At 30.5% G+C, this 24,745-nt stretch overlaps 1 protein-coding gene across 1 annotated transcript; it reads right to left on the minus strand.

The window, feature by feature from the left end:
• Positions 1 to 220: 220 nt before the first annotated feature.
• On the minus strand, positions 221 to 24,243 carry LOC126741249 (polycomb protein Sfmbt). Its single transcript, XM_050447629.1, is given in 20 exon segments — positions 221 to 383; positions 386 to 458; positions 4,729 to 4,941; positions 5,633 to 5,784; positions 5,998 to 6,130; positions 7,542 to 7,636; positions 7,698 to 7,854; positions 10,708 to 10,893; positions 14,046 to 14,152; positions 14,205 to 14,339; positions 14,404 to 14,533; positions 15,701 to 15,781; positions 15,783 to 15,888; positions 15,946 to 16,112; positions 18,354 to 18,518; positions 18,575 to 18,770; positions 18,827 to 19,043; positions 19,104 to 19,347; positions 22,761 to 22,969; positions 24,080 to 24,243. Coding segments are annotated over 20 exon segments (2,874 nt in total). The 5' UTR covers positions 24,087 to 24,243; the 3' UTR covers positions 221 to 282.
• Between the last annotated feature and the right edge of the window lie 502 nt (positions 24,244 to 24,745).

A 24,745-nucleotide genomic window follows, 5' to 3' on the forward strand; every position in this document is an offset into this window, starting at 1 on the left:
AGTACACAAATTTTACGAAATAAATCTGAGAGAAAGCCTAAACTTTACAATGTTTCCTGTAGCGTCGTAAAGAAATCAGTGAATTTTAAATAAATAAGCCCTATAATAATAGAAAGTAAAAAGTTTACAGAAAAGAATTCACAATTTTCTGGAAAAAAAAAACTTCTATAAATCAATAAGATTAACAGGGATACGAAAAATCATGAACATAATATACTGGTCAAGTAAAAATAAATATAATTTACGCACCTCTAAATATTTACTTTTGCTTTATATCAGGCACTATAAAATCTTTTTGATATTGGCTTTTATATTTAGATGGCGTAGCGACGAAGGCTTAACCTTCATTTTCAACTGTTGGATCAGATCAAAAATTTTAAGCTCGGTCCCACCTTGCCACCCGTATATTCGAGTATATCTTCTTTGCTGAGATCCAAGAGAGCCTGGCCAGTCACTTGCTATTAAAAAAAAACAAAATTCATTAAAAATATATATATTGATTATATTATACTGTATTTCAAATAGGTAGAGAATAATTAAGTGTAACTTTCTGACAGTTTTGTGGTCATCCATAGGCCTGGGTAACCTTAATACAAAGTTAATAAATAAAGCGAGAAAAAAAAGGTAGGATTCAGACGCTATAAGAAGGGTACAGGAAGGTGCGATTTTTAAATTCAACACAGATTAGTATAATATTTAATATACTAATTTAGCAGTATATTTATAATGTACACTTCATTGTGCTTGTGCCAAATAATCTGGCGGATGTAAATAAATAAATAGGACTGGTAATAAAAACACAGAGTATAAATGAGGAGTGTCTTTTCAAATGGGGATATCTACATCTTATCTTTTTTTTCAGGAAATCAAAAAAAACTGTTAGAACAAATACGAAAATATTTGCGGATAAATGGTTTTACTATTTAGAAAGTACATAAACCTACTATTAAAACACAATGTTCAGAAAAAAATCATGCCTTTTAATTTTGATGTTAGAAATTGCCAAAACTGTAGAATATCCTCTTTTGAAAAATCCATTTCAATGAATCCCCTTTTGTCTTGAACTAATTGTAAATATCCCCTTTTGTTTTGTTTATTATTAGTAAGAAGTATGAGTTTTTGTTTTGATTACATTTTATCAGGATAATAAAAAATTAAGCAGATCTTTAATATTTTTTATTACAAATATCTTAGACGCTATCAAAAATAAACAAAACACAAATTCTAGGTCAAAACAATAAAATATTAGTGATCAGAAGTTGAAAATTTATTAAACTTTTATTTCACCTATATCATCTGTAACACAATCACACATATTTTCCATTTCGGGGTTTGATTGTACCTCGGAAGCACTATTTGGATCATCAATTATTAATTTTTTGTACCACTGTAGTTCTTCCAAATTAAACCACTCATCACCAAACTGTTTGTTCGGCAACTTTTTTATGTCCTTTTTTTTGTTCTTGGTTAATGAATGTAACCCCAAATTCAAATTATCCCATGACAAAGGGTGCCTCTTTCCCTTTTTAAGAATTGTTACCGGTTTTTCCAACAGATTCTCAAATCTATAGTTCTCATAGCATTTTAAATCAACGGTGTAATGACCTCGAACCTTTTTTTTAGTAAAAATCATTCGTTTAATTAGTTTAAAGTATAATAAAATTTAAACCAAACATGTAAAAAATGAAATGTAAATATTAATTTATGTAAATATCACGTTTTGAGAGAAATAAAAATAGTAAATCCCCTTTTGAAAAGAACACAATTATTTCAATGTAATTTACTAAGGACATATCACGTTTTGTTTCGGTTTATGATGGTCAAAATATGAATTTTAGCATAGATAAACGGATTCAAGACTTACGAACTGTACGAACAGAAGTTCTAATAATAGATCTACTACCCGTACTCCTGCATTGTCAGTCAATGAAAAAGTTATTGTTTTAAATGTGCATGATTGTTTAAAACACGACCACCCTAGTTTTGCTGTAGATTAAGTTGTACAGAAATAGGATTGGAATAGGAAAATCTACCAATTATAGAGTATTGCGAGAAAGAAAGACAAGTCAAGAAGAACCTCAAAGCATAGTACAGAAAAGCCATTAAGGAAGTGATAAGAAAGTTATTAATGTTTATTTAAATCAATGACGAAAAATACAATCTTTTATAATTAAAAACATAATATGTAATATTATTTATATTTTTTCTAAACTTTCAATAAAGTTATAATACTTGGTTTAATTAATGTTATAGTACCGTGCCTGCACGCGCTTGTCAATTTTCAGTGTTTATCCGATGGATAATAATAGAAAAGCTCATAAACCAACCCAAAACCAAGCAAACCTGGATGATACTACCTGTACTCCGTAAAAAGCATTAATTTCGCATTGCAAACTATGGAAGTGGTATACACTTTTGAAAGATCACCCTATACCCCAACTTTTCATACTTTACTTTTTTAATGCAAGATTTTATTACTCTCTATCTATTTGGAATCGACTATAAGTAATTGAAACAAAGTATACATTAAATTATTGGATTTAATTTTTTTAGTTAAAGATGGGTCGTAAATAAAATATTTATTTATACTGCATAGTACGAGGGTATGCAGTTTCTGGGTTGATTTTTGAAGTCACCAAAAGTTAATATTCTAAGGCCTTAGGTGAAGAAATCAATGTATTTTAAGTCTAAGTCACAATTTCAAGTTAAAAAGAGAGCGTTAGCATTTCTCCTACTTCCTTTCTACTGATTACACTTTAGAATTAAACGTGCAGATCGCCGAAACATGTGGTGTATTGCATTGCTCCTACAAGCCTCAACCGATAAGTTGTCCAACTTGTTTGATAAGTTGTATTTCAATCTAAACTTATTTGCCAACCCCACGGTAGGAATTAGTAAAAACTTCTATACTCTATAGAGCAAAAAAATGCACAATCATCTTCCTTTTACGATTAAATCTATGACAACATTTTCCTGTTTTCGCCATGCCTTAAAAGCTTTACTATTGGAAAAGGCTTTATACACAGTAGAAGACTTTTTTAATCTTTCCTTTTAAATACCACACACACACTGGCCCTATTTACTTTATAGTCTCCATCCCTAGAATTAGTTATACCTATATTGTGATAATAGTCGTAATTTAACTTCAACTTATTTTTATACTTCTTTTACCTAATTTACATTTTTGTATTGTTTTATATTCTTTTTAATATCAACTTCTGACTTTATAAACATTTAGTTGTATAAGTAATTTGACCTTGTACAATAGGTTACCTAGTTTAATATATGTATAAAATCTAAATGTCTTGTGTTTTTGTGTACTCATGTGTTTACTTGTATGTGTTTATTTATTTATTTATATTAGCTTTGTCTACAAAATTTATAATTTTTTGACAATAAAGCGATTGTATAAACAAATGAAATTTGTGCGAATTTTTTGACGTGTTCAGTTGTTTTTGGTCAGTTCTTGCAAAACCAAAATTGCCTTAATTTTCTGATTTTAAATAGGATACTCTTTATATTTTTACATACATCAATGAAACATAAAATTATAAATATATAAATATTTATTGTATTATTTAATAATGAATTCAATATTTATAGGCATAAAGAAGTATTAAGTTAATTAAGTGCCTATCTTGTAGAAAAAATAAATAAATAAAAATGAAAATATTTTGAGTATTGGATTTATTACCTTATGATTTTTTACGCCCCCTGCATATATTTAAACTTATCGTTTTAGATTTGCAATTATGTTGGTCTGGCTAAAGATTAGTCAGTAAAGTTATCAAATTTATGTACAAACCTATCGGTTACGCATACGTAAGCTCCACAGATCTGGTTTACTAGCTCGGTATTTCTCGAGGAAGAAAGTGCTATATCTTCTTATCTTTGACAGATGAAATATGTCAAAAATCAACATAGAAATAAACAAGTTTTGATAGGATTTTGAAAGATATATACTTTATAGAGTTGTATGATAAAGCATGATGCCAAAAATTATTATTCAATAGTTTTTTGAATATCCAGATGAGAAGAGTCTCTCAGTGTAGGGTATTCACAAAAACAGTTTTTCTATTCCCATTTTTAGTTTTGTTAATTACGAATATAAGCTATTTCAGACTAAGACATGCCTTAAGGCTTAAAACACTATCAGAAAAGTTAAATAAAACAGCAAAGAACAGTTTTTCTGTTTTGTTAATAAATCTGGTTTATATGCTATAAGTTACCATACCAATGATTTATATAACCGATTTTTTATCGAATTCAGAATAAGTATTAAAAAGCCTTTTACAGGCGAAAAGAAATCCTTTTTATTTATAAGAAACATTTCAAATCACTATGTAAATATTAATACCAATGTTAAGAGGTAAGAGCCAATAAGTTCCACAATAAAACTTTTTCTTGTACTGAAACTTTCCCTCTAAAGTATCTTTAATTGCCAGTAATATAAATTTGGATTTTAGTATTTTATATAGTTTAAAAACCCAAATATCATAAAAATTACATTAATATAAAAACAAAGAAAATAATTAATACCCAGTAAATGCTAAATCAAAATTACCAAACAAAACAGGTAATTCCAATAATATTTTGGTAAGAAATTTATAAGTATACTTTTTTATCATAATACAAGAAAATATTTGTTCTTTTTGACCCAAGAGTAATATTAAAAAAAACTGTTAAGGACCTTCATTATTTAAAATAACGATTCTTTTCATCACTTACCTTTTTGCTAAACGCCTCACAATAGTTTGCACAGTCGTTAACATTTAAGAACTCGGATACGTCCTCTACGGACCATTCCGACGGACACAACTCTCCTTTTGAATTGTTGATATTGTTACCGTTATCTATTAATCGCGGTATTACTTTCGGACTTGTACTAACGGCTGTTGTACTGGTGGGTGTAGGTGTGTTTGTAGACGCAGCTGCAGATGACTGAAGAGGAAAAATTAATATTTATTTACAACAATTTATTCCTTAAATGATATTATTTCTGCTATAGTAGAGTATAAGGCATTACATCATAATATAGTAAAAATATAGGCATATTTAGAAAATCCTGTCTTTCAACATTGTTTTTACGGTTATATACCAAGCACTTGAAATGATTTTAACTTTTACAGGTATCACCGTTCTGGACCAAGATAAAATTTATAAAAAAATTAGTTAAAAAGCTTTTTAATAATAATTGAAGATAAGTCGCATATAAAATAAGAAGTGCAATATGATAGAACGCATTATGTTTATATTATCTATTTAACACATATATTCAACCCCAAACTAAATAAGACATTACATATCAGGTCAATTATACAACAACAACAAGTTGAGCGAAAAAGTGCAATAAATTAATTGGGTATGTTAGTAGTGAGTTAAACTAATCCTAAATCAAAGCTTAGTTCGTTCTCACTTTTACCCCGGGCAAAATATTCCGATTAGCCTAAATTTCAACATTTCCGTATAAGCAACCCTATTAATTTAATTTTTATGTAAATCTTTATTTAAGAAGACAGATTTATTTAGACCGTATAAGTTTTTTTTTAATAATAAATTAGACTAAAAAAAGGTTTTTAGTCTAATTTATTACTACCGTTTTGGTTACCTTTAGTCAACGAATATTTCTTACCTCTAAAGCCGAAAATAGATTCACTGGCTCAACTTTAGGTTCTGGAGGCTCAGATTTAATAGCTGTAGAATTTTCCATAATCGGTATAGGCATTCTAGGCAGTCCACTCGAGGCAATAGGTAAGCTTTGGTCGGGACCTATAGATTCTTCTCCTAAAATTAAGATTAATAGAAGTAAAATTTTTACAGGCAAATTTTGTAAACCGTTTTATATGGCAAAACGTCAAATATTTATCCATGAGAGATGAAACAACAAAATATAAATAAGTTCCTTTTTAGTTTTTATTATAAACTTATCAGTACTTTTCTGACAAATTCAATATAAGAAAACACTCTATTGATAAATGCAAAAGTTTATCAATTTACCTGCTTCAGGCCCTTGGTGGTCCTCACTAGTTTCACTCTTCAGATCGACACTGACCGAGTTATCATCGTGATCAGCTTCGGGGACATCATTTTCGATGTATTGCTCAGAGTCAAATATCTCCCGGCTTTCAGTCTAGAATCGATAAAAATTATACTGCAAATAATTCTTTCAAGAGATTGAAAACAATTTCTGGTAATCATTTTACAGTTTGTTTAAAAGTTACTTATTTTATACAGTAAGCCGTAGGCAGTAATACCATGTAAAATAGTCAATAAATTTTAGTTATACATCATAGTAGTAGTCAATAAAAAACTAAACAAAAAGGCTAAAAAAACTACGGAATGTAAGTTATTTTCTCAAATTAGTGCTGGGATTTAACAAATAATATCAGCAAGAGTGAATAAACTCGATAAAGTTAAATTAAAAATTTTGCAGTCTCCCTCCACTTACTTATTAAACATTCAGTTTTTTAAAATTCTCGACATGTTTCGGACACAGTGGTATTATTACTATCAGGGGATAAAAGATTTAAAATTGGTATCAGATATACGCCCCAGAGTTTGATTACATGTCAAAAAAACCCTCTATTTATTATTATTGTTTTTTTTTTTATTTTATTTGTCTACATTCAATTGTTAACAAGGACCGAACAGTATATAAAAAATTTACTGATATATATTTTTTTTATCTACTTATTTAATGAATCATAACACTAATGCCAAATAGTAATATTGATTCATTGATAAATAAAGATATATTAATAGAAGTATGCATACATAATATGCTAAAAACCTTACATCTAAACAGCTTTTGTTTTATTATTTTTGAAAATTGCAACAAGTTGGTTAAGTCATGATCAATAACAACAGATCATTATAAAATTGGCACATCCTATATTAAGGCAAGCTTTTAAGAATTCTCTCCTGAGTTTGTTCTTGTTGAAAAATTAATAATAAAGTAAAATTTAAGTAACGTACAAAACGTTCACTATCTGATAATTTACTCTCTACGCTGATATAAAATCTGCAATATTTATCCAGATCACTATCAATTTTTCGCAAAGTGCCTTATCGTCAAATATCAAGATTTTCCGTCAACGTCCTATTTAAATTTTCTTGTCAGCTTTAACTTCATACCTCATGTCAAATCATTCTTTAAAACACCAAATAATACTTTCATTGATGTCTTCATATTTTACAATATTTCAGTGCTGTTGCCATTTTGCTTAACAATGTTATTCAAACCCTGTCCTGATTATCATTTAAAATATTAGATCATATGCCAATTTTATTTATTTGCTATATAAAACAATCAGATAAGAAATCATTATTGGATAATATTATACAAGGCATATTTAAGATCATTTAACTTGAATTGAATACCACCCACATTTTGGAAAACTGTAGAGTAGGAACTGTAAAGTAGTCTCTAGAATTTTACTGTGAAACCATTCTTCAAATTTGTTAAGTCTAATTATTATATAAATTTATCCCTATAGATGAAATACCTGTCAGTTATAAAAATTAAAAAAAAAAAAACTTACCTTGGGCGTTCTTATTGAATGAGAAGTCGACGATGAACTTCCAACGGAACTATTCTTGCAGCTGTCTTTGTTTTTCTTCTTTCGCTTCTTTTTTACTATGAATAGAAGAGCATTTAATAAGCATACTGAATGTAGACCAAAAAATGCACAAATTACCTTTTGGAACTTTTGATTGGGGTTGACTAGCTTTGCTATGAACTGGGGGCCCTTCAAGTTTATAGCCGACACTTTGGCACCAGCCTACCGGATAAATATCCGAGCTTTCACAGTCCAGCCACTGGTCAAATTCCTCTTCCCAACCATTAAAATGAATCTGAATATAGATATATAAGTATTAACACTCTTTGGTACATTTCCCTCATCTATTTTGTCAAAGCCACTATATTATTAGTTTGTCTATAAATGCAAATAAAATATCCCTTACGCTCCAGCATGTGACAATTGTGTGAGTCTTATTAACATGGGATATAAACATCAAAATGATATTTTAACTGTCCAAAACGATACGACACGATTGTGCAAGACACCTCTTTATGCTTTTAACGCACGGTCAATTATTTAAGTAATACATTGTTTTTCCTAATAAGCTCAAAAATATTTCAAAATATTTTGCGGCCATTTTTAGAAGTGCGTACTATGTCGCTGTATCACAATTGTAACGGGCCAACCAATACAAAAAAAAATTCGGAACTGTTTTTTAATAGTTATGTTTTTTCTAGGATCCAAGAGATTATTGAACTTGGAGAGGCTCGTAGCCAATCCAGATGACGTGTATGAACTCCTTGATGACCTCGAGTCCGATTTCGAGGTGGAAAGCGATAATGATGAATTTTTTGCTCCACCCGAACGCGTTTTATCGGAAGATGAAGAGTTCAAAAGCAGCAGCGACAGCAGCAGCAGCAGTGACGAGGACACGCCTAGACCTAGTACCAGCCAAAAAAAGTATTCTGCTCCAACATGGGTAAAGCAGCCATTTGAAGGCAAAGAAATCCCTACTATGTTTGATAACCATGAACCTGAGCCAGTTTTGAGTCCATGGGGTTATTTTAGTAGATATTTCAATGATTAGTTTTTTGAAATGGGGGCAATGTTAACTTCTCAGTATTACTTGCAACAACATGGTAGGGAAATCACTCCAAAATTGACTGATGAAGAAATTAGGCAATTTTTTGGTATGCATGCAATTATGGGATGTTTTAAGTTTCCTAGAATCCACCTTTACTGGAGTATCAAATATCGATTACCTCTCATAGCTAATGTTATGGCGCGTGACAGGTTTTATAAACTTCGAACGAATTTTCACGTAGTCGATAATCTATCAGTATCGGATGATATCAAAAAGAAGAATCATCTCTGGAAAGTTCAACCAATGATAGACCGAGTTCGACAAAGATGACTTGAAATTCACAGGCCAGAGAATGGTTGTTTTTCAATTGATGAGCAAATGATACCCTTTTTAGGACGATGTCCTATACGTCAATTTGTCAAAAATAAACCAAGGCCGGTTGGACTTAATAATTTTGTCATTACAACGTCTTGTGGTACAATATTGGATTTCGAAATATACCAGGGTTCCTTGACGCCATTGCCAGATAAACAACTTGGTTTAGGGCCATCAGTTATTCTTCGTTTAATACAAACCTGGAAGCTTTATTTTTTTTGACCGATATTTTTCTACAATATCATTATTTGAAAAATTAAAAGAATTAAAAATGGAAGGAACGGGAACCATAATGACAAACAGAGTAAAAGGATGTGTATTTCAAAAAGATGCTACTATGAAAAGAGGCGACGCAGAAGTGCACGTAAAAAATGATACGAAAGTATGTTTGACAAAATGGAAAGATAACAAATCAGTCGTCATGGCATCTACGGCTTTTTGAATAGAACCAGTAAAAACTGTTCAGACATGGGATAAAAACACAAAAAAACATATAGAAGTATCCTGTCCAAATGTAATTAAAGTTTATAATGAAAAGATGGGCGGAGTTGATATTTGTAATCAAATAACTGAGGCTTATCGAACATACTTTAAAACCCGAAAATGGACATTTAAAACCAATCTACACTTATTTGACATAGCTATTGTGAATAGCTGGATGAAATATCGAAATGACTGTAAAAAAAATGGATATAGCTCAAAGCAAATCTAAGATTTTTTGCAGTTTCGACTAGCATTAGGAGAATTTATGGTTTGTGGAACAAAAAAAAGAAATCTAAACTATGAACACGCTCAAACGGATGAAAATGAAGAACCTTCTGCCAAGAAGGTAAGATATACACCTCTACCTTGTGAAGATAAAAGATTCAATGGATTTGATCATTGGCCAGTGGATGAGGATCAAAAAAATCTCAACACTTATTGCCTGGACTCCTGTCAAAGTAGATCAAGAATCAAATGTATTAAGTGTAATGTTTACTTATGTTTACAAAAAAACCAAAATTGCTTTAAAACATTTCATGTTAAGTAGTGTATTTTCGTAGAAATAAACATGTTCAATATATTTTTCGTTTTATTCACATTTGTGCCAGTATCATTTTGGCTCCTATCCAACACAATCGTGAGAGTCCCTAAAATCTTATCAAATGTGATTTTTTTTCTGAAAAAAATTAGGATCTCTAATGTGGTCATAATAAGCATTGGCGTAAAGTTTTGTCTCAAAATTCTAAAAAAAGTAGACTCGGGAGCGTAAGGGATATACACACAAAAATTATCTAAATTATCTATGAAGAATGTAACAGAGTTTTAACAAGGACTTATCAGATTTTTCAGACGTTATTTGCTAATACATATCCAAATACACCAAAACCCTCATGTTAAGAGTTGAAAAACTAATAATGAAAAATTAAATAAAAAATACAATTGTTTTTATTTTTGCTATTTTTAGTTGTAAACATAATAAAATAATGAAAAAGAGAGCTTTCGTTTAAAAAAAATCGTTTTGAACAAATTTTTTACATAAAATTCTAAATCGACTAACCAATCAACTAAAATTAAACATCTGAAAAACGGTGAAACTTAGGCAGTCTAGATAACAGACGTTGATAAGACGTTACCGGTTATAAGTTTCATGTAATTATAAATTCGTCACCTTATAAAAAACAGTAGAAATTGACAAACAACAATTTCTACTTTTTCTGCCCATAGAATATGTTTTACACTTACTTTTAATAATCTGCCAACGACTTTTCCTACGGTGGCAATGCACACCAACCTAGGATCCATCAAATCAGCTGCCTCGATCTTCATGCCGGGAACAAAACCGTGCAAAGGTACGTATGTGTTAAATAAACCTGGATCTGCGGGAATATGGCCGGTTTGGATGAGGTAAGAGTTCCAATCGAAAGAAGCCTGAAAATGTCAAAGGAAGGAATGAATAGCTGATACTTTTGAAAAAAATTACATGGCTATGTGATAAACCCCCAAACTATGAAACAAACATAAAATATCCTAAATAACTCATTATAAACACATACGATAAAACATTCATATTTTTTTAAATTAATTGTATACTAATTTTTAGGAATATTTGGAATATTTTGTATATATATACAACGTTTATATAATGGTTACAAATTTTATATTATTTATAATTGAAAAAAAAGCACGGAAAGTAACATAACAAAAGGATGAATCGGACGATCTTCTAGTACTTGCCGATACGCGGTTCTGCTTATTGGCTTCTTCAGGACAAAATATATTAACTCAAGTTGTATCATATAGGTAGCATACACTATCCAACAAAAGTAGAGCAACACTTCCAGAAATTTTTGCAAATACCGATTTTAAAATTATAAATGCATGATAACGTATACAAATCCACTATGTTTTAAAACTACAAAGTAGGCTATGATTATCACTGTCAACAAAAATTTTCGCAATCAAAACAAATTATTTTATTTTGACGTTTAAGTTTAAATGCTTCGCGTCAAGTCTAGTAACGCGTCAAAAGTAAAGCAACATTCAAATAAATTGTTCAAAAGAAGGGTTTTAGCAAAAGTAAAAGGATAAAATAATTGTGTAAGGTGATTTTTATGTTTTTTTGAACATTTCTGTGTAAGATTAATCATCCCTAGAGGAATTCCAATTTCAAAAGACTTGAAGCAAAGAGTTGTGAATGGATTCATGGAAGGTAACAAACAAGCCGATATTTCAAGACAGTTCGAGTTACCCCGGTACACTGTGTCCAAAATAATATCATCGTATAATGAGAAGGGACATTTAGAGAAATTGCCAAAATCGGGAAGGCCAAGGAAAACATCAGTAATGACAGACGCATCAAAAGGATTTCCCAAAATGATACTTGGAAGTCCGCACCTCGAATTATTGCCGAAATTCCAGAAATTACGGTTGGTATACGAACAGTACAAAGAAGGTTAGTAGACGCAAAGTTATTTAGTAGACGTCAAGCTAAAAAGCCGTTAGTTTCAATAAGAAATAGAGCAGCAAGGTTGGCATTTGCACGCCGGCATTTAAACTGGACCGTCAATGACTGGAAAAAAGTTCTATTCGGTGATGAAACGCGATACAAAATATTCAATTCTGATGGAATGAGGCGTGTGAGGCGAACAATCAATACAAGGTTTAATCTTAAATACGTAACACCTACAATTAAGCATGGTAAAGGTAGTGTATTTTTATGGGGTTGTTTTTCATGGAATGGGGTAGGCCCTATGCACTTTATTAATGATACGATGGACCGATTTGTTTATAGGGATATCATGCAGAATGTTATGCTTCCTTATGCAGAATGGGAAATGCTACTGCGTTTTATTTTTCAACAGGACAACGATCCAAAACATTCTTCACAAGTTGTTCAACAGTGGTTTCGGGAAAATAATGTTCGTGTTTTACAGTGGCCAGCACAATCCCCAGATCTTAACCCCATTGAGAATCTCTGGGAAGAAGTAGAACGTCGTATTCATACCCAAATGTTTCCAAATAAACAATCCTTAATAAATAAAATTAGTGAAGTTTGGACAAGTCTTCCCGAAAATGTCATTCAGAAGTTGATTGCTTTAATGCCGCGCCGTTGTCAGCAAGTAATTAATAATAATGGATATTCTATCAATTACTAATGTATTACTTTCAATTGTTTTTGTTGTTAAATGTGTTAAATATATTTTGTTGAACTAAAGTAAAATAAAATACTGTTAAATACAATTTGTTGCTCTACTTTTGTCCGATAGTGTATGTTTCCTTAGTTTAAGGAGGTAATAAATAATAATAATAAACATTCTTTATTTGGCAAAAAAAAATACAAGCTTACAAAAACTAGTAGTAACCAAAAATGTGCAAATAAATGGCTGACAACGTCGGAATTCTGCCAAGGCAGATCTGGTTTTAACATTGTGGCTTAAAGACATAAGTCATTAAGCCACATAAGTGGCATAAGTAACGCTATCAATCTAATCTAATCAAATACAACAATATAAGTACAATATAAGTAGGTACATACCCAAAAAACAATTTTTATATTTTTTTTCAATTTTCAAAAAAAAGTCACTACAAAAAAAAATAAAAAAACAGATGTGTAATCATACCAAAGACCTCAGCAAATATATACAAAAAATGCAGTGAACAATCCAAGAATCATTAAAAAAAAAATTCTTTTTACGAGAAGTACTGCAAGAAATTGATACCCAATCTAGGTTTACATTTAGGGAATTTACATATATGATAAGAAAAATTGTAAAAAAAATTATAGTTTAAATAATCATAATATGTGAATGATTAGTATTTATTGTTAAATTTAAATGGTGTACATCATTTCTAAAAGATATTTTCTAGGGCAAACTACGATATTTTAAAAAAGCCTTTTAAAATACCCCTATCCTCATAATCAAGACACCAGCCATAAACCACATCACAGTAACTACACTGTGAGCACCAAGGAATCTTTTATTCTTCTAATCTTTCTTTTTATTATCCGCATTCCATACCTAAATAGTGCCTGTGCAACTGCATTAATTTTAAATCAAGATTTTTAAAGCTTTTTGAGAAAATTTGCAAAGTGATGTTTAAATCGAAGGTCGTCCACTACAAGGCTCAAACTCTTGCACTTGTCGACAACTGAAATTATTTCGTCCACCAATCTGATGTTTATACTAGTTGATCTGAATACACAAATCGGCTTCTGTTCGTTGTCCCTTATGTTTTTCTTTTAAATTTTCCTTTGTTTTGTGGTTGCTTTACCCTTGTTTTGATTTTTTCTACTTCCTGATTCGATGTGTATTATTTTTTATCTGACATTACATTATATATTACGTAATTGATTGTTTATTATGTGTCTTAGGTTTTTTGTAAGGTTTGCTTTTTGTTTGTTATTATTAATATTTATATTTTATTTACCACTACAACTTTATTTCACAAAATTCATTAAAGTTGGTGATTCATGAAACCATTTTTTGTGTGTTTTTATGTATTTTTTCTATAGTTAATATTATGATTTTTATTTAAGAAAATAATAAAATAGATATCCATTATAAAAATAATATTCTTACCTGGTCATAGCCCTTTGGTGGGGTAAGAGGTATATTGTGTTTATGGCAGAACCCTACTGGAAAAATGCATGGCGATTTTACGTGATAGCAAAACCAATCAGCGCCTACTAAAAAATATACATGAATATTAGAAATTGAATACGAATGACAAAATTTTACCTCCAATATCGGACTCGTAGGTGTCAATTTTAATCATTATATAACCATAATGTAGAACATCCATCACAGTAGCCACACATATCGAGGATAAATTAAGAGGGTCAATTGCTTCGAGTTTCATACCAATTCTGAAACCTAAAAGTAAAAAGTGTAAAATATTTTTTAAAAAAATTAGCTTTTGAGTCTATATTATATATACCTGAGTTATTATAGTCTGGGGATCCCACTTGAATCGGGTTAAAAAGTTCTTCAGTGGCATCCTCATCCTCATAAATTCCTTGACTAGTTCTTTCAATATAATTAATTGGTGCTACCAAGTGATGACCAACCTAAAAAGATTTTCCCTTAGATTAAATTTCTGATCTATTATATTCTTTTAAACTCTTAATTTAGTACAAAATATTTTTTGGTTGTTAAATACTAGCTCTGTATTACCATGGTCGGTACTAACATTTAAAAGAAAAACAATAATAGAAACTTGAATGAATTTAATAGATAATCATTTAAAGCGATTAGTTACCGTTTACCATTAAAGAAGTGGAACCAATCTTAAAATTTAACATAAATCATAATACTAGGAAACTGAAACATTAGAAAAGACATTAAAGGTAACTGGGACATTCATTTAGCTGGAAATCAACTTCCTATTGTCGACCGAGCAAAGAATCTTGGGTACTATTATAGATAGTTCTATAACCTTCGAGCCTTATATTAAATTAAAATTAAAATCTGCTTATCTGCTATACTTAAAAATGTATATAAACTAAAAAAATATATTCCTTTTAAACAAAAATATTTTGTTTATTGTGCAATACTTTAATTTTGTTACTTTTTGATTATGGTGATGGCAATTCTTTATAGCTTTATGTACGTATTATTAATGATCAAAGACCTGGTTATTTGGAGAGTCTTCTGTAAGCTGAATACTAGTTTTAGAAAGAAATTCTCGGGCTTAATATTATCAAGCAATTTAAAACACTTAATAATAAGCTGACTTCGGCATTAAAACCGTTAAAATTAAAATTGTGATCACTGTTCATTCAGTCGTGATGGGAACTCCAAATTCGCCGCACAGCTTCCTCCTCTGTGCTTTTGCTTTTTTCTTAAGATCATAGTCATATATAGAAAAATCTTTTATTTTTCACAGTTTTGCATACTATACAAAACATGCTGTAATTCAAAATAAGCTTGAAAGGAAAGTGTAAACTAACATTTGGCATTTAAAATGTATTTTCCTTTTATTTTCTTTTTTGTATTTGTTCGCAGGGCAGTTTTCTATGCATTTCTGTAGGAACGTATGGTAGCGGTTTCTTTTAATGAACGAACTGTCCTTTTTGTCGCATAAAATATATATTTTTTTAAAATGCCATTATATTTCTTGTAGTATTATTTAACAAATAAATGCTCTCGAATTGAAATAAGCAAAATGAATGAACAAAGCCAAAATGAATAGTAAATACACTAAAATACAGGTAAGCAAATATTTAAAAACTTACTTTTCGGGCCCATCCGACGGGATGTAAGAGAGGCGAGTCTTCATGGCACCAAAATCCACCATCTTCCGGCGCCATATCGAAAATACTTTACGTTAAGTCTTTTACCTAATATCTTATGTACTACGGCCACTTTTACTTGCGATATATGATTCTTATCCACTACTTCTAAATTAAGACCGATATCAAATCTAGAAATAATATGAATATATAACACAAATCAAGGAGAGCTCTTTACTAGACCTTACCTAGATTTAAGACTTTCTGTAGCTTTATTGCTATAGTTTGAAGGCAGTGTCCTAGCGCCAGTTAATCTCTTTCTCAAAAAGTCTTTCCAGTCGTTATATTTATTTTCTATGGTTTTTGGAGGTATAAGTGGTTTTCCTCTTGTCGCACACCAGCCAACAGGATGAACCTTGAGATAAAAAAATGTTTAGTACACACTACTCAGTGGGTTTAGGTTCTAGGTGTTAATTTTTCTCACTTTGAGAGAAAAAATGATTAACTTATCAAACGTTAAAAAATTTCATGAAGTTCAGAATTTAACAAAAAAACTAATAATAAAGGCTTAAAAAATTGTTTTATATAGTTCTCCTTACTAGTTTTTTTAGTTAAATACTTGCTTTTGACCCTTAAACTGATTGAAAAATGTTGATCTTAGACAAATTTAGAGTTATATTCTTATGCCAATATTATTTAGGTCAAATATTTAAATGTATAATATATAATTTTATGACATATATTTATGTTTCAGTGTTGCTGTTATACTAATATAACCTTTAATTTATTCTGTTATGATCATTTCCCAGAGTTGCTAAACATTGCCTTGTAAGGAAGATTCATTTTTATTAGATATTTAGTAACAAGCAATTTGCTACCAAGAATTGAATCATATTTGCAGGAATAAAAATGTTTAATCATCTTCCTCTGGAATTCTGGAAAGTATGGGCAGTGCTAAACTTTTAACTGAGTAGATTAAGATATTATTTATTGCAGGTTATAATTTTATCTCTTTGTTGTCTGTAAATGAATTTTTATGAATTTATTTTGCTTTATTTCTTAGTGTAGTGCTTAGTCGTTTAATACCAGTAGAGATGTATTTCATTTAGTATTTATTTCCTTTTTAGTAATTATGCTTGTTTTAAGTATTAATTCTTTCATAATTTATTACCCTTCATTTCTTTTATAAATTTTGAATCATATATGTTTAGTTTAAACTGTTATAATCAGACCTTAGCCGAAAAAGTCCTGTTATATCATCTTTCACATGGTTGGGTATAGTCATAATTTACCCTCTTTCAGTTCTAAAATGGCAACCAAAAAAAATTTTCATCTGTATTTGGTTTAATGCAATAAACAGGAAGTTCAGTAAACTGCTTAAGAGACTCTACCAATCCTCTATTACCACTAACGTTATTTGTAACAATTGTAACATTAGAAGGTCCTCTCCTCTTATACACAATCTCTTTCCAGTCATCTTCATCCTTTTTTTTATTTATCGACGGTACATTTTACCTGAGGGGTTTCATTTACAGTTGTAGTTGAATGTTTATTATCTTGCGAAATATAATTAGCACCCGGACTAAGATAAAAGGTTTTAGCAGCGTTCCGTGGCCATAAGGCCAACGTGGCAACCTCCCTTGAGCCCTATTTAAAAACTAGCTGACATGTTTGGTTTTTCAGCACCTTTATGACGGTTTCCTAACTTGAAATCGTTGACTTGAAACTGTTGATTATCAATGGTACGTTCCATCTCCTTAATTTTCAAACAGCAGGTAAGTTCCATACTCATGCATTTAATATGATTCTTTCAGGATCTGATATATCGTTTGACTTACCAGTCAAAGCCAAGTCTTCATTCAAATAATAAGAAAACTGGCCATTATCATTAGACTAGATATTTATTTATTTTTGTTTAGCTGATCTAACTCTTTAACAATAGCCTTATATGGAGCCATATTGCGATTAAGAAATATAAAATGTGAAATTAGAAAATCAAGCAAAGACATTGAAAAGGCTCATCTAATACAAAGTTTACTCCATATTCTGTTGAACATACTATGCAAGTAAAAATAAAAAGTTCAAAGAGGGACGATTTTGACATTCTCATGACAGTTATTGAGAAAACTGATGGAACATTTTTAAGGCTAGTCAAAAATACAATAATTATCGAAGAATTGTGTCCAGGAACCAATTTTCTGTGTGAAGTTGAAGAATTTATAGCTATAAAAAAAGTATCAATGGAAACAAAAAGTTACAAATAAGCAGTTCAAGGTTACAAACAATACAACTTTAAAGCTAAATGCATAGCCAATACATTTTTTAGGATTGTTTTAGTGCAAGCTTTGATTTGCAAAATTTGTTTTTAAACGTTTATCGCCCTGAACGCGTTTTACTCAGGTAAGTGTGAAACCTGTAGAATTTCAAGAATCTTAAACACATTATCCATTCTTTCTAGGTGTAAAGTATAATCGTTATTCTGATTTAACCCGTAACGCACACAGTAAAAGTGAAACTAAAACTGCCTTTCAAAAACACGTTACCAACATGACGTGAAAAATTGTATTAATAAAATTTAAATAGCAAAGTAAAGAGACTTTTAGTAGCAATTGAAAAAGATGTTTAGAAATATTATAGATTCATCAAAATCTGTTACCTGATTTGAACATAAGCTAACCCAAAAATCCTTGGAATCATTAGCACCAAATCCTTCATATCTTAGCTGAGCTTTATAACCCACAATTCTCATGACTGTAGCTACCCAAAATGAGTCTGGAATGGCATCAGAGACATTATCACAATCTGTATTTTCCACTTCCACCTAAAACAGTTTAGATTTTTTGTTAAAATCCACACATGCCATGGGAGATTTATTACCTTCATTCCAACCATAATGTTTTCCCAAATATCCGCCATTGGGGCATGCTTAAAGCAAGTTACAGGAGCTGCCACAAAGTACCTGTCACTTAGTTGTGAATCCCAGCTAAAAGAGTTGGCTAACTCAGATGGTTTTCTTCTTACTAGAGGCACTGTATCATCCACGGTGGGAGGAGGTTTTTCTAACTGAGGTAGCCTGAAATCATAATCACAAAAAATATATTAATAATATAGCTTTATTAAATTTACTACCTTGGATCTATATAGCAATCTGAATAGTCATCATTAAAATTCATAGAGAAACGATATCTTGCATATGGATATTTGGTCTCAGGAATGTCTTGATTTGGTGGCAGTGGTTCAGGTATAAGTCCGCTATAACCTCGAGCGCAGGCCATTGAACAGAACCTGCGTTCTCTTGTATAAAATGCATGCTTGACCCCTATTGCTCCACATTTTTCACAGACAGCTAAAAAGACAAACAAGGTGGTTGGAATGTATTTCCAAGATCAGCACAAACTGCAATTACCTATTCCATCTTTTTGAATAGGTATCACCGATGGGTCAGTATTTCCTTGGTAAGCAATAGGCGTTTTTAAGACGAGACCAGGATGTTTCACGGGCTTGATTTTTCTCGTCGGACAAGGCAAAGTTTGTGTGGCTGTCGTGATCATATATACAGGCTGAGAGCTGTCTTCGTCAAGATAGCTGGAATCATTGCTCTCATTCTTCATGTCAATAAAGTGCATCATGTCATAGCTTTCAGAAGGATCCTATAATTTTTACACCCATGGTTAAAACATCATTATAAAATTTAGTAAAATTACGTTATTTGAGGAAAAGTGGTACATGTATATTAGATAAATTTTAATAATTTTCAATTTATAACGTCCTCACTTATATTTTAAGTAAGAACAAAAAGAGTTCTTAGGTTTAAATGTATAGCAGTAACAATTGATAAATACTTGAGAATGCAATATATTTTATTTTAATTGCTTTTAGTAGTAAGCACTTGTCTTCTGAAATTCAACACTTTGTACAATATTAACTACTAATTGTTTTAAATCGATTAAAGTTTCAAAACCTGTTGCTAGGATGAATGCTTATTAGACTAGAATAGTAGTTAAATTTGTTTCTGCTTCTATTTTTATTATTTTCTGGAAATCCAATTGCAGCCTTCTCAGTAATGGTTAAGTCTATATTAACAAAAATGTATTATGGCAGGGAATTTTGTTATTGACACTAATTGTTAATTATCTTTTGGGCATCTGTCCCTAAATCAGCAGTTTTAGCAGAATAGGGGTACAACTTAATTTATATATTGTTAATATATATATACTTAATTTCTACTTTAAAGAAGCAACAAGCACCTGATAAGTAATAAATATATTAGATGTATTTAAGTTAATTATATTTTATCTAAATTGTAATAATGATCAATTATGTAACTGTTAATATTATGTTAAATAGTAAATTCTATTATTATTAGCTATACTGGGCTAGTAAACTTTCAATGCTTAAATCAGATACAATCTTACATATAAAAGAATCTTACCATTTAATATCAGTTATAAAAAATATCTTGAACACATCCATTACATAGTCCAACTAGAAAGTATCCAGAATTTTTTATTGTTTTCTAATTTTAATATATTTTCTTTTTGTAACATTTAAACAACAAGACAAAAGTACTGTGTTAAGTAGATTGTGCCGATAGTGGGCTATGGATAAAATCACATAACAGTAACTATCAAATATTTTTTATTGTAAACAGGGGTAAGTTTCACGAATTAATGTTGCTAGTAGAAAAAAGAAAAGGATGGAATACTTGTATAGAAAGTGCGTTTGAAACGTTAAAAAACTATTTCAATTGACTGAACTTGAAAAAACTGCAGTGTATGAGACAATTAAGAGGATAAAAACTGGTACAGATATAAGACCAGTTTCGGGAAGACCACTCAAGATTCGTGGAAATAATTTAAACGCTTTAGTGAATTTAGGACGACGAAATCTGAGCCTAGACTTAGACTGGTCTGCAGATTTACAATGAAGAATAAATATGGGTCCACAAATTGTCCACATGGCACTGAGAGGTAAGGCTACATATGAAGGAAAGAAAAAAGATCACTGCAATAACACCACTAGAAAAACAACAAAGAATGGAGTTTTGTCAATGTTTTTGAGGATAATATCTCAATGTGGTGCTACACCTCTCTGTATAGTTGATGGCGGTGTTTTCAGCAGGATAATTCAAGATGCTATACTTCTGCCTATACTCAAGCTTGGATGCATGAACACCAACTGACAATAATTCCAGAGCCAGCAGCTTCACCAGATCTTAGTCCCATAGAAAACATATGGAAATTGATGAAGGTTGAAGTGAAATGAGCAGTCTCATAAATTAAAGAAGATTTGATTCATATAGTTTTGCAGGCCTGAACCACCATCGCCATAACACCTAGTGTTTTTACTGTACCTGGACGTTTAGTTAAGTGTTTAGAATTAAATGAAGGTTGTATAAGTAAATGAAATGAATTGTTCATTGTTATTCTGTAATTCAAGTAATAAAAGTATATACTGTAAAAGTATAATTGTGCTCTCTTTTTTCCAGATACTTTCTATACTGACTGTGACTTCTGTGACTCAATGAAATCTGTCAATGGTGTTAATCTCAGAATATTGATGCATAAGTTGGATATCTATAGTTTTAGGAGTAAGGCAGTGGAATGGTTTATATTTGAGTGATAGAACTCAGCCTGTGTGTTTTGATTATGCTTCTTCTACCGCAAACCTTATATGGTGGTGTACCTCAGGGTTTGGTTCTTGGCCCAATTTTATTTATGTTAACAATTTTATGAGCCTAAAGATTTCTAGGATGTTTAATTTGTTTGCGGATGATGCTACTGTCCTGGAGTGATATGAATGAGCACATCCTGGCAAAATTTGTTAATAATGACCTGCCTCTAATTAAAACTTGGTGCAACTTAAATAAACTTTGTTTTAATGTCTCAAAAATCAATAATATCTCATTTAAATGTGACTTGGGACCAGTTTACTTAGAAAACCAATTGTTAAGCACTACATTAGATATTAAATTCTTATGCATTCAAATAGATAGAATAAACTAAAACTTCAACAACACATTGAACAACTGGGTAGAAAGCTTGCATCAAACTGGTTTGCAATTAGGGCATATTTTGCATTAATTGAATCCCATTTACGGAATGGGTTATGTTTTTGGGCTTCTCGTTCTAAACGCGAAAAAGGGCAATTAGGTACATGAATAAAGCTTAAGCTACAAATGCATGTAAGACTTTCTTTGTTGCAAACAAAATTTTAACATTGCCCTGTCTTTTTATACTTGAAACAGTATCTTTAATACACAAGAAATATGGTGGCAGTTTGAGTCAGCATTTGCCTTTTTAATCCAAAAGGCAGACACATAGGGTGGCCATTGCCCATTCCCAGATCGGTCCTGATGATTGACTTTTTTATGTATAATAGTTGTCAACTTTTTAACCACTTGCCTATCAGAATAACACAGATTTCTCAGACTAATAGATTTAAAAAGGAAGTCAGGAAATTGCTTGTTGTAAGACCCTATTATGATATTGAAGAATATTATAATGATACCTTGTTAATCAAATTTAGTACCTACTAATATAAGTTTGATTGTTTGGTGATTGTTTTTTGAGCTTTCAGTTTTATCAGTGCTTTATTTTATTTCAGTTATATTTTGATTTATTGTTCGTTCTCACTACTTTTATTTTTTTGTTTTATACAGTTTTGTTCACGACAACAGTTTAGAACAATAAAGCATATTTTGAATTTGTATATATATATATTTTTAATTTGTCCATGTTAAACCACATTTGCCTTGTAATGTAAATGCCATAAACAAGTAGTTATCAGGTACAATAATATTTTGACTTGAAACTTGCAACTGTTATGTATTGGTATTTTTTAACAACTTATATACATATACTATAAAAATAAGCCTGCTATTAAATGATTTAAAATTATTGGGACAGATTGGTTTGGAAGGTATCTGGCTATATATACAAAAATATTTTTGTAGTAATTATTTCTTGTAGCCTTAAGGCAACATTTCCTTAATTTAAAATGTTCACAATCTTTCCAGCCTTCATAAATTTATTTTTAACCCTTATTCTACCATTTTACTTACCATATGGGAACTCTGCATAGTGCTATGCATATCTTCCATTGATTGGCTGGACATACTGTGATGTGAAGGAGTGTAATACATATTTTCATGTGGTTCTAGAAGCATCTCTGGATCTGGAGGGACGAGCCCAATTGGAACATCACCAGCTGCTTGCTGGGATCCCATCCATACCATACCCATTTCTTGCATTCCTTGCATTGGATTATATACTAAAATGATATGTTTTAACTCAATTTTATGTTTAATTTATTGGAAAGTTTTTAAACAAATGAAAATCATATCAAGATTTGTTTTTCCTTAATATAAAATAGCAATAAAGGCCAAATTATATGGCAGTTAAACAAGATACCAAAAATAAAAAAGGTTACTGTTTTTAAGTTATTGATATCAGATTCATTTATTGTATTTCTATTTTAGTAACAACTTAAAGGTTTTCTTTTTCAGTTCATGTATAAAATTCATTAAACATGGTTTATTGTTGACATAGGACAAAATTTAATTCTGTAAATTATTTTCTACAGCAAGGTAACTCAGATAAGTAGGATGCATATTTTTATAATTAATAAAAAAACTTATATCTGTTGTCAACAATTTAAGCCTAATAAAATATTAAAAATAAAATTGCATTTTCATTATATATCAGAATACAAAATAAGGACTGCTATAATTTTACAATTAAACTGGTCCACAGAAAATTATAAATGTCTCACACCCAGGAGCAGAAAATAGTCTTGTACCAGTCATCTAAAATTGATAATCCAGAAATTCCTGAATACTATATTATAATAAATAACTGTACAGAGGTAAGTAGAAAACATACATTTTTTACAGAAAGAGGTGTATCAACCCATATTTTAACGACTAGCCAAATATCCATACCAATGGAGTTGTTCTGTACAATATTGTTTAATATCCTGTATTGGACAAATTAGTAGCAACAATTGTATAAGTTTTAAGTTATAAAATGCTTTGACCTTACAAGATAATGGGGTTATGCCTGTGAAAATCAGAAAGCCATATAATTCTGGATATAATTCCTGGTAATAGATTCATGTAAGAATGAATTATATTTTTTGGAAATAAAAACTAAAAAAAATTTAAAGGATTACAAACTTTATCCTAAAGGAAAGTATAAAATAAATCATGTTTTTATGTTAATGCTGAATTAAACGTGACACAAATTAGACCGCGTAGCAGATTATAGTAGAATATTAGCTAAAAAACCGAGGTATAACACCAAGACTTTAAGGAAATTACTTTTGGTAAGCTACCTAGTGGACAAAAGAGCATTTGCACGTAGTTTTGAACATAATACTTACCGTTCATATTTAATTCTTTCTTTCTATGGATAAACTTAAATAAAACCTAAAATACGAACATTTTAGGTAAAACTTATTTCATTTTCATAGAAATTAACAATAATAAATTCAAAAATTATCAATTACATATAGACATCTCAAACTCGGAGTTTTTGTTAATGATAATGACATGATTGACGCATACATGACATGAATGTCATTTGACAAGTGAAGTGAGAGAAATGACAATTTATCCGGTTATTTTAACCGCGTCTTTTAAAGCAACGACTATGTGTGGCGTCGTGCTCCTTTGTTGCTACTTCCTTAATCCCCGATTTACACGCAAAAACGTATATACGTTTTAACTTTAATGCCGATTATTTTAAATTAAACAAATGGTAGTAAGAGAACGATTAGGGATGATTAATGTTTTTCATGTTTTAAATACTAATTTTAATAGTGGATTGATTCAAATTCGTCAAGCAGTTTATACAATATCAGCATCGTAACGCAAGAAATAACATGAATCAATGCGTAAATGATACATGGTTTTAAATTTAAAAAAGAAGAAAATACCGTATCCCACCCTTGACTATGTAAGTGCAAAAGAAGTGGTTTATATCATAGATTCTCTCAGCTCACTATAAGCAACCCTGGGAGCATAGCAGCCGAAGATTTTTTTCGCTA

Source organism: Anthonomus grandis, chromosome 10 (assembly GCF_022605725.1).
Source record: "Anthonomus grandis grandis chromosome 10, icAntGran1.3, whole genome shotgun sequence".
Lineage (NCBI taxonomy): Eukaryota > Metazoa > Arthropoda > Insecta > Coleoptera > Curculionidae > Anthonomus > Anthonomus grandis.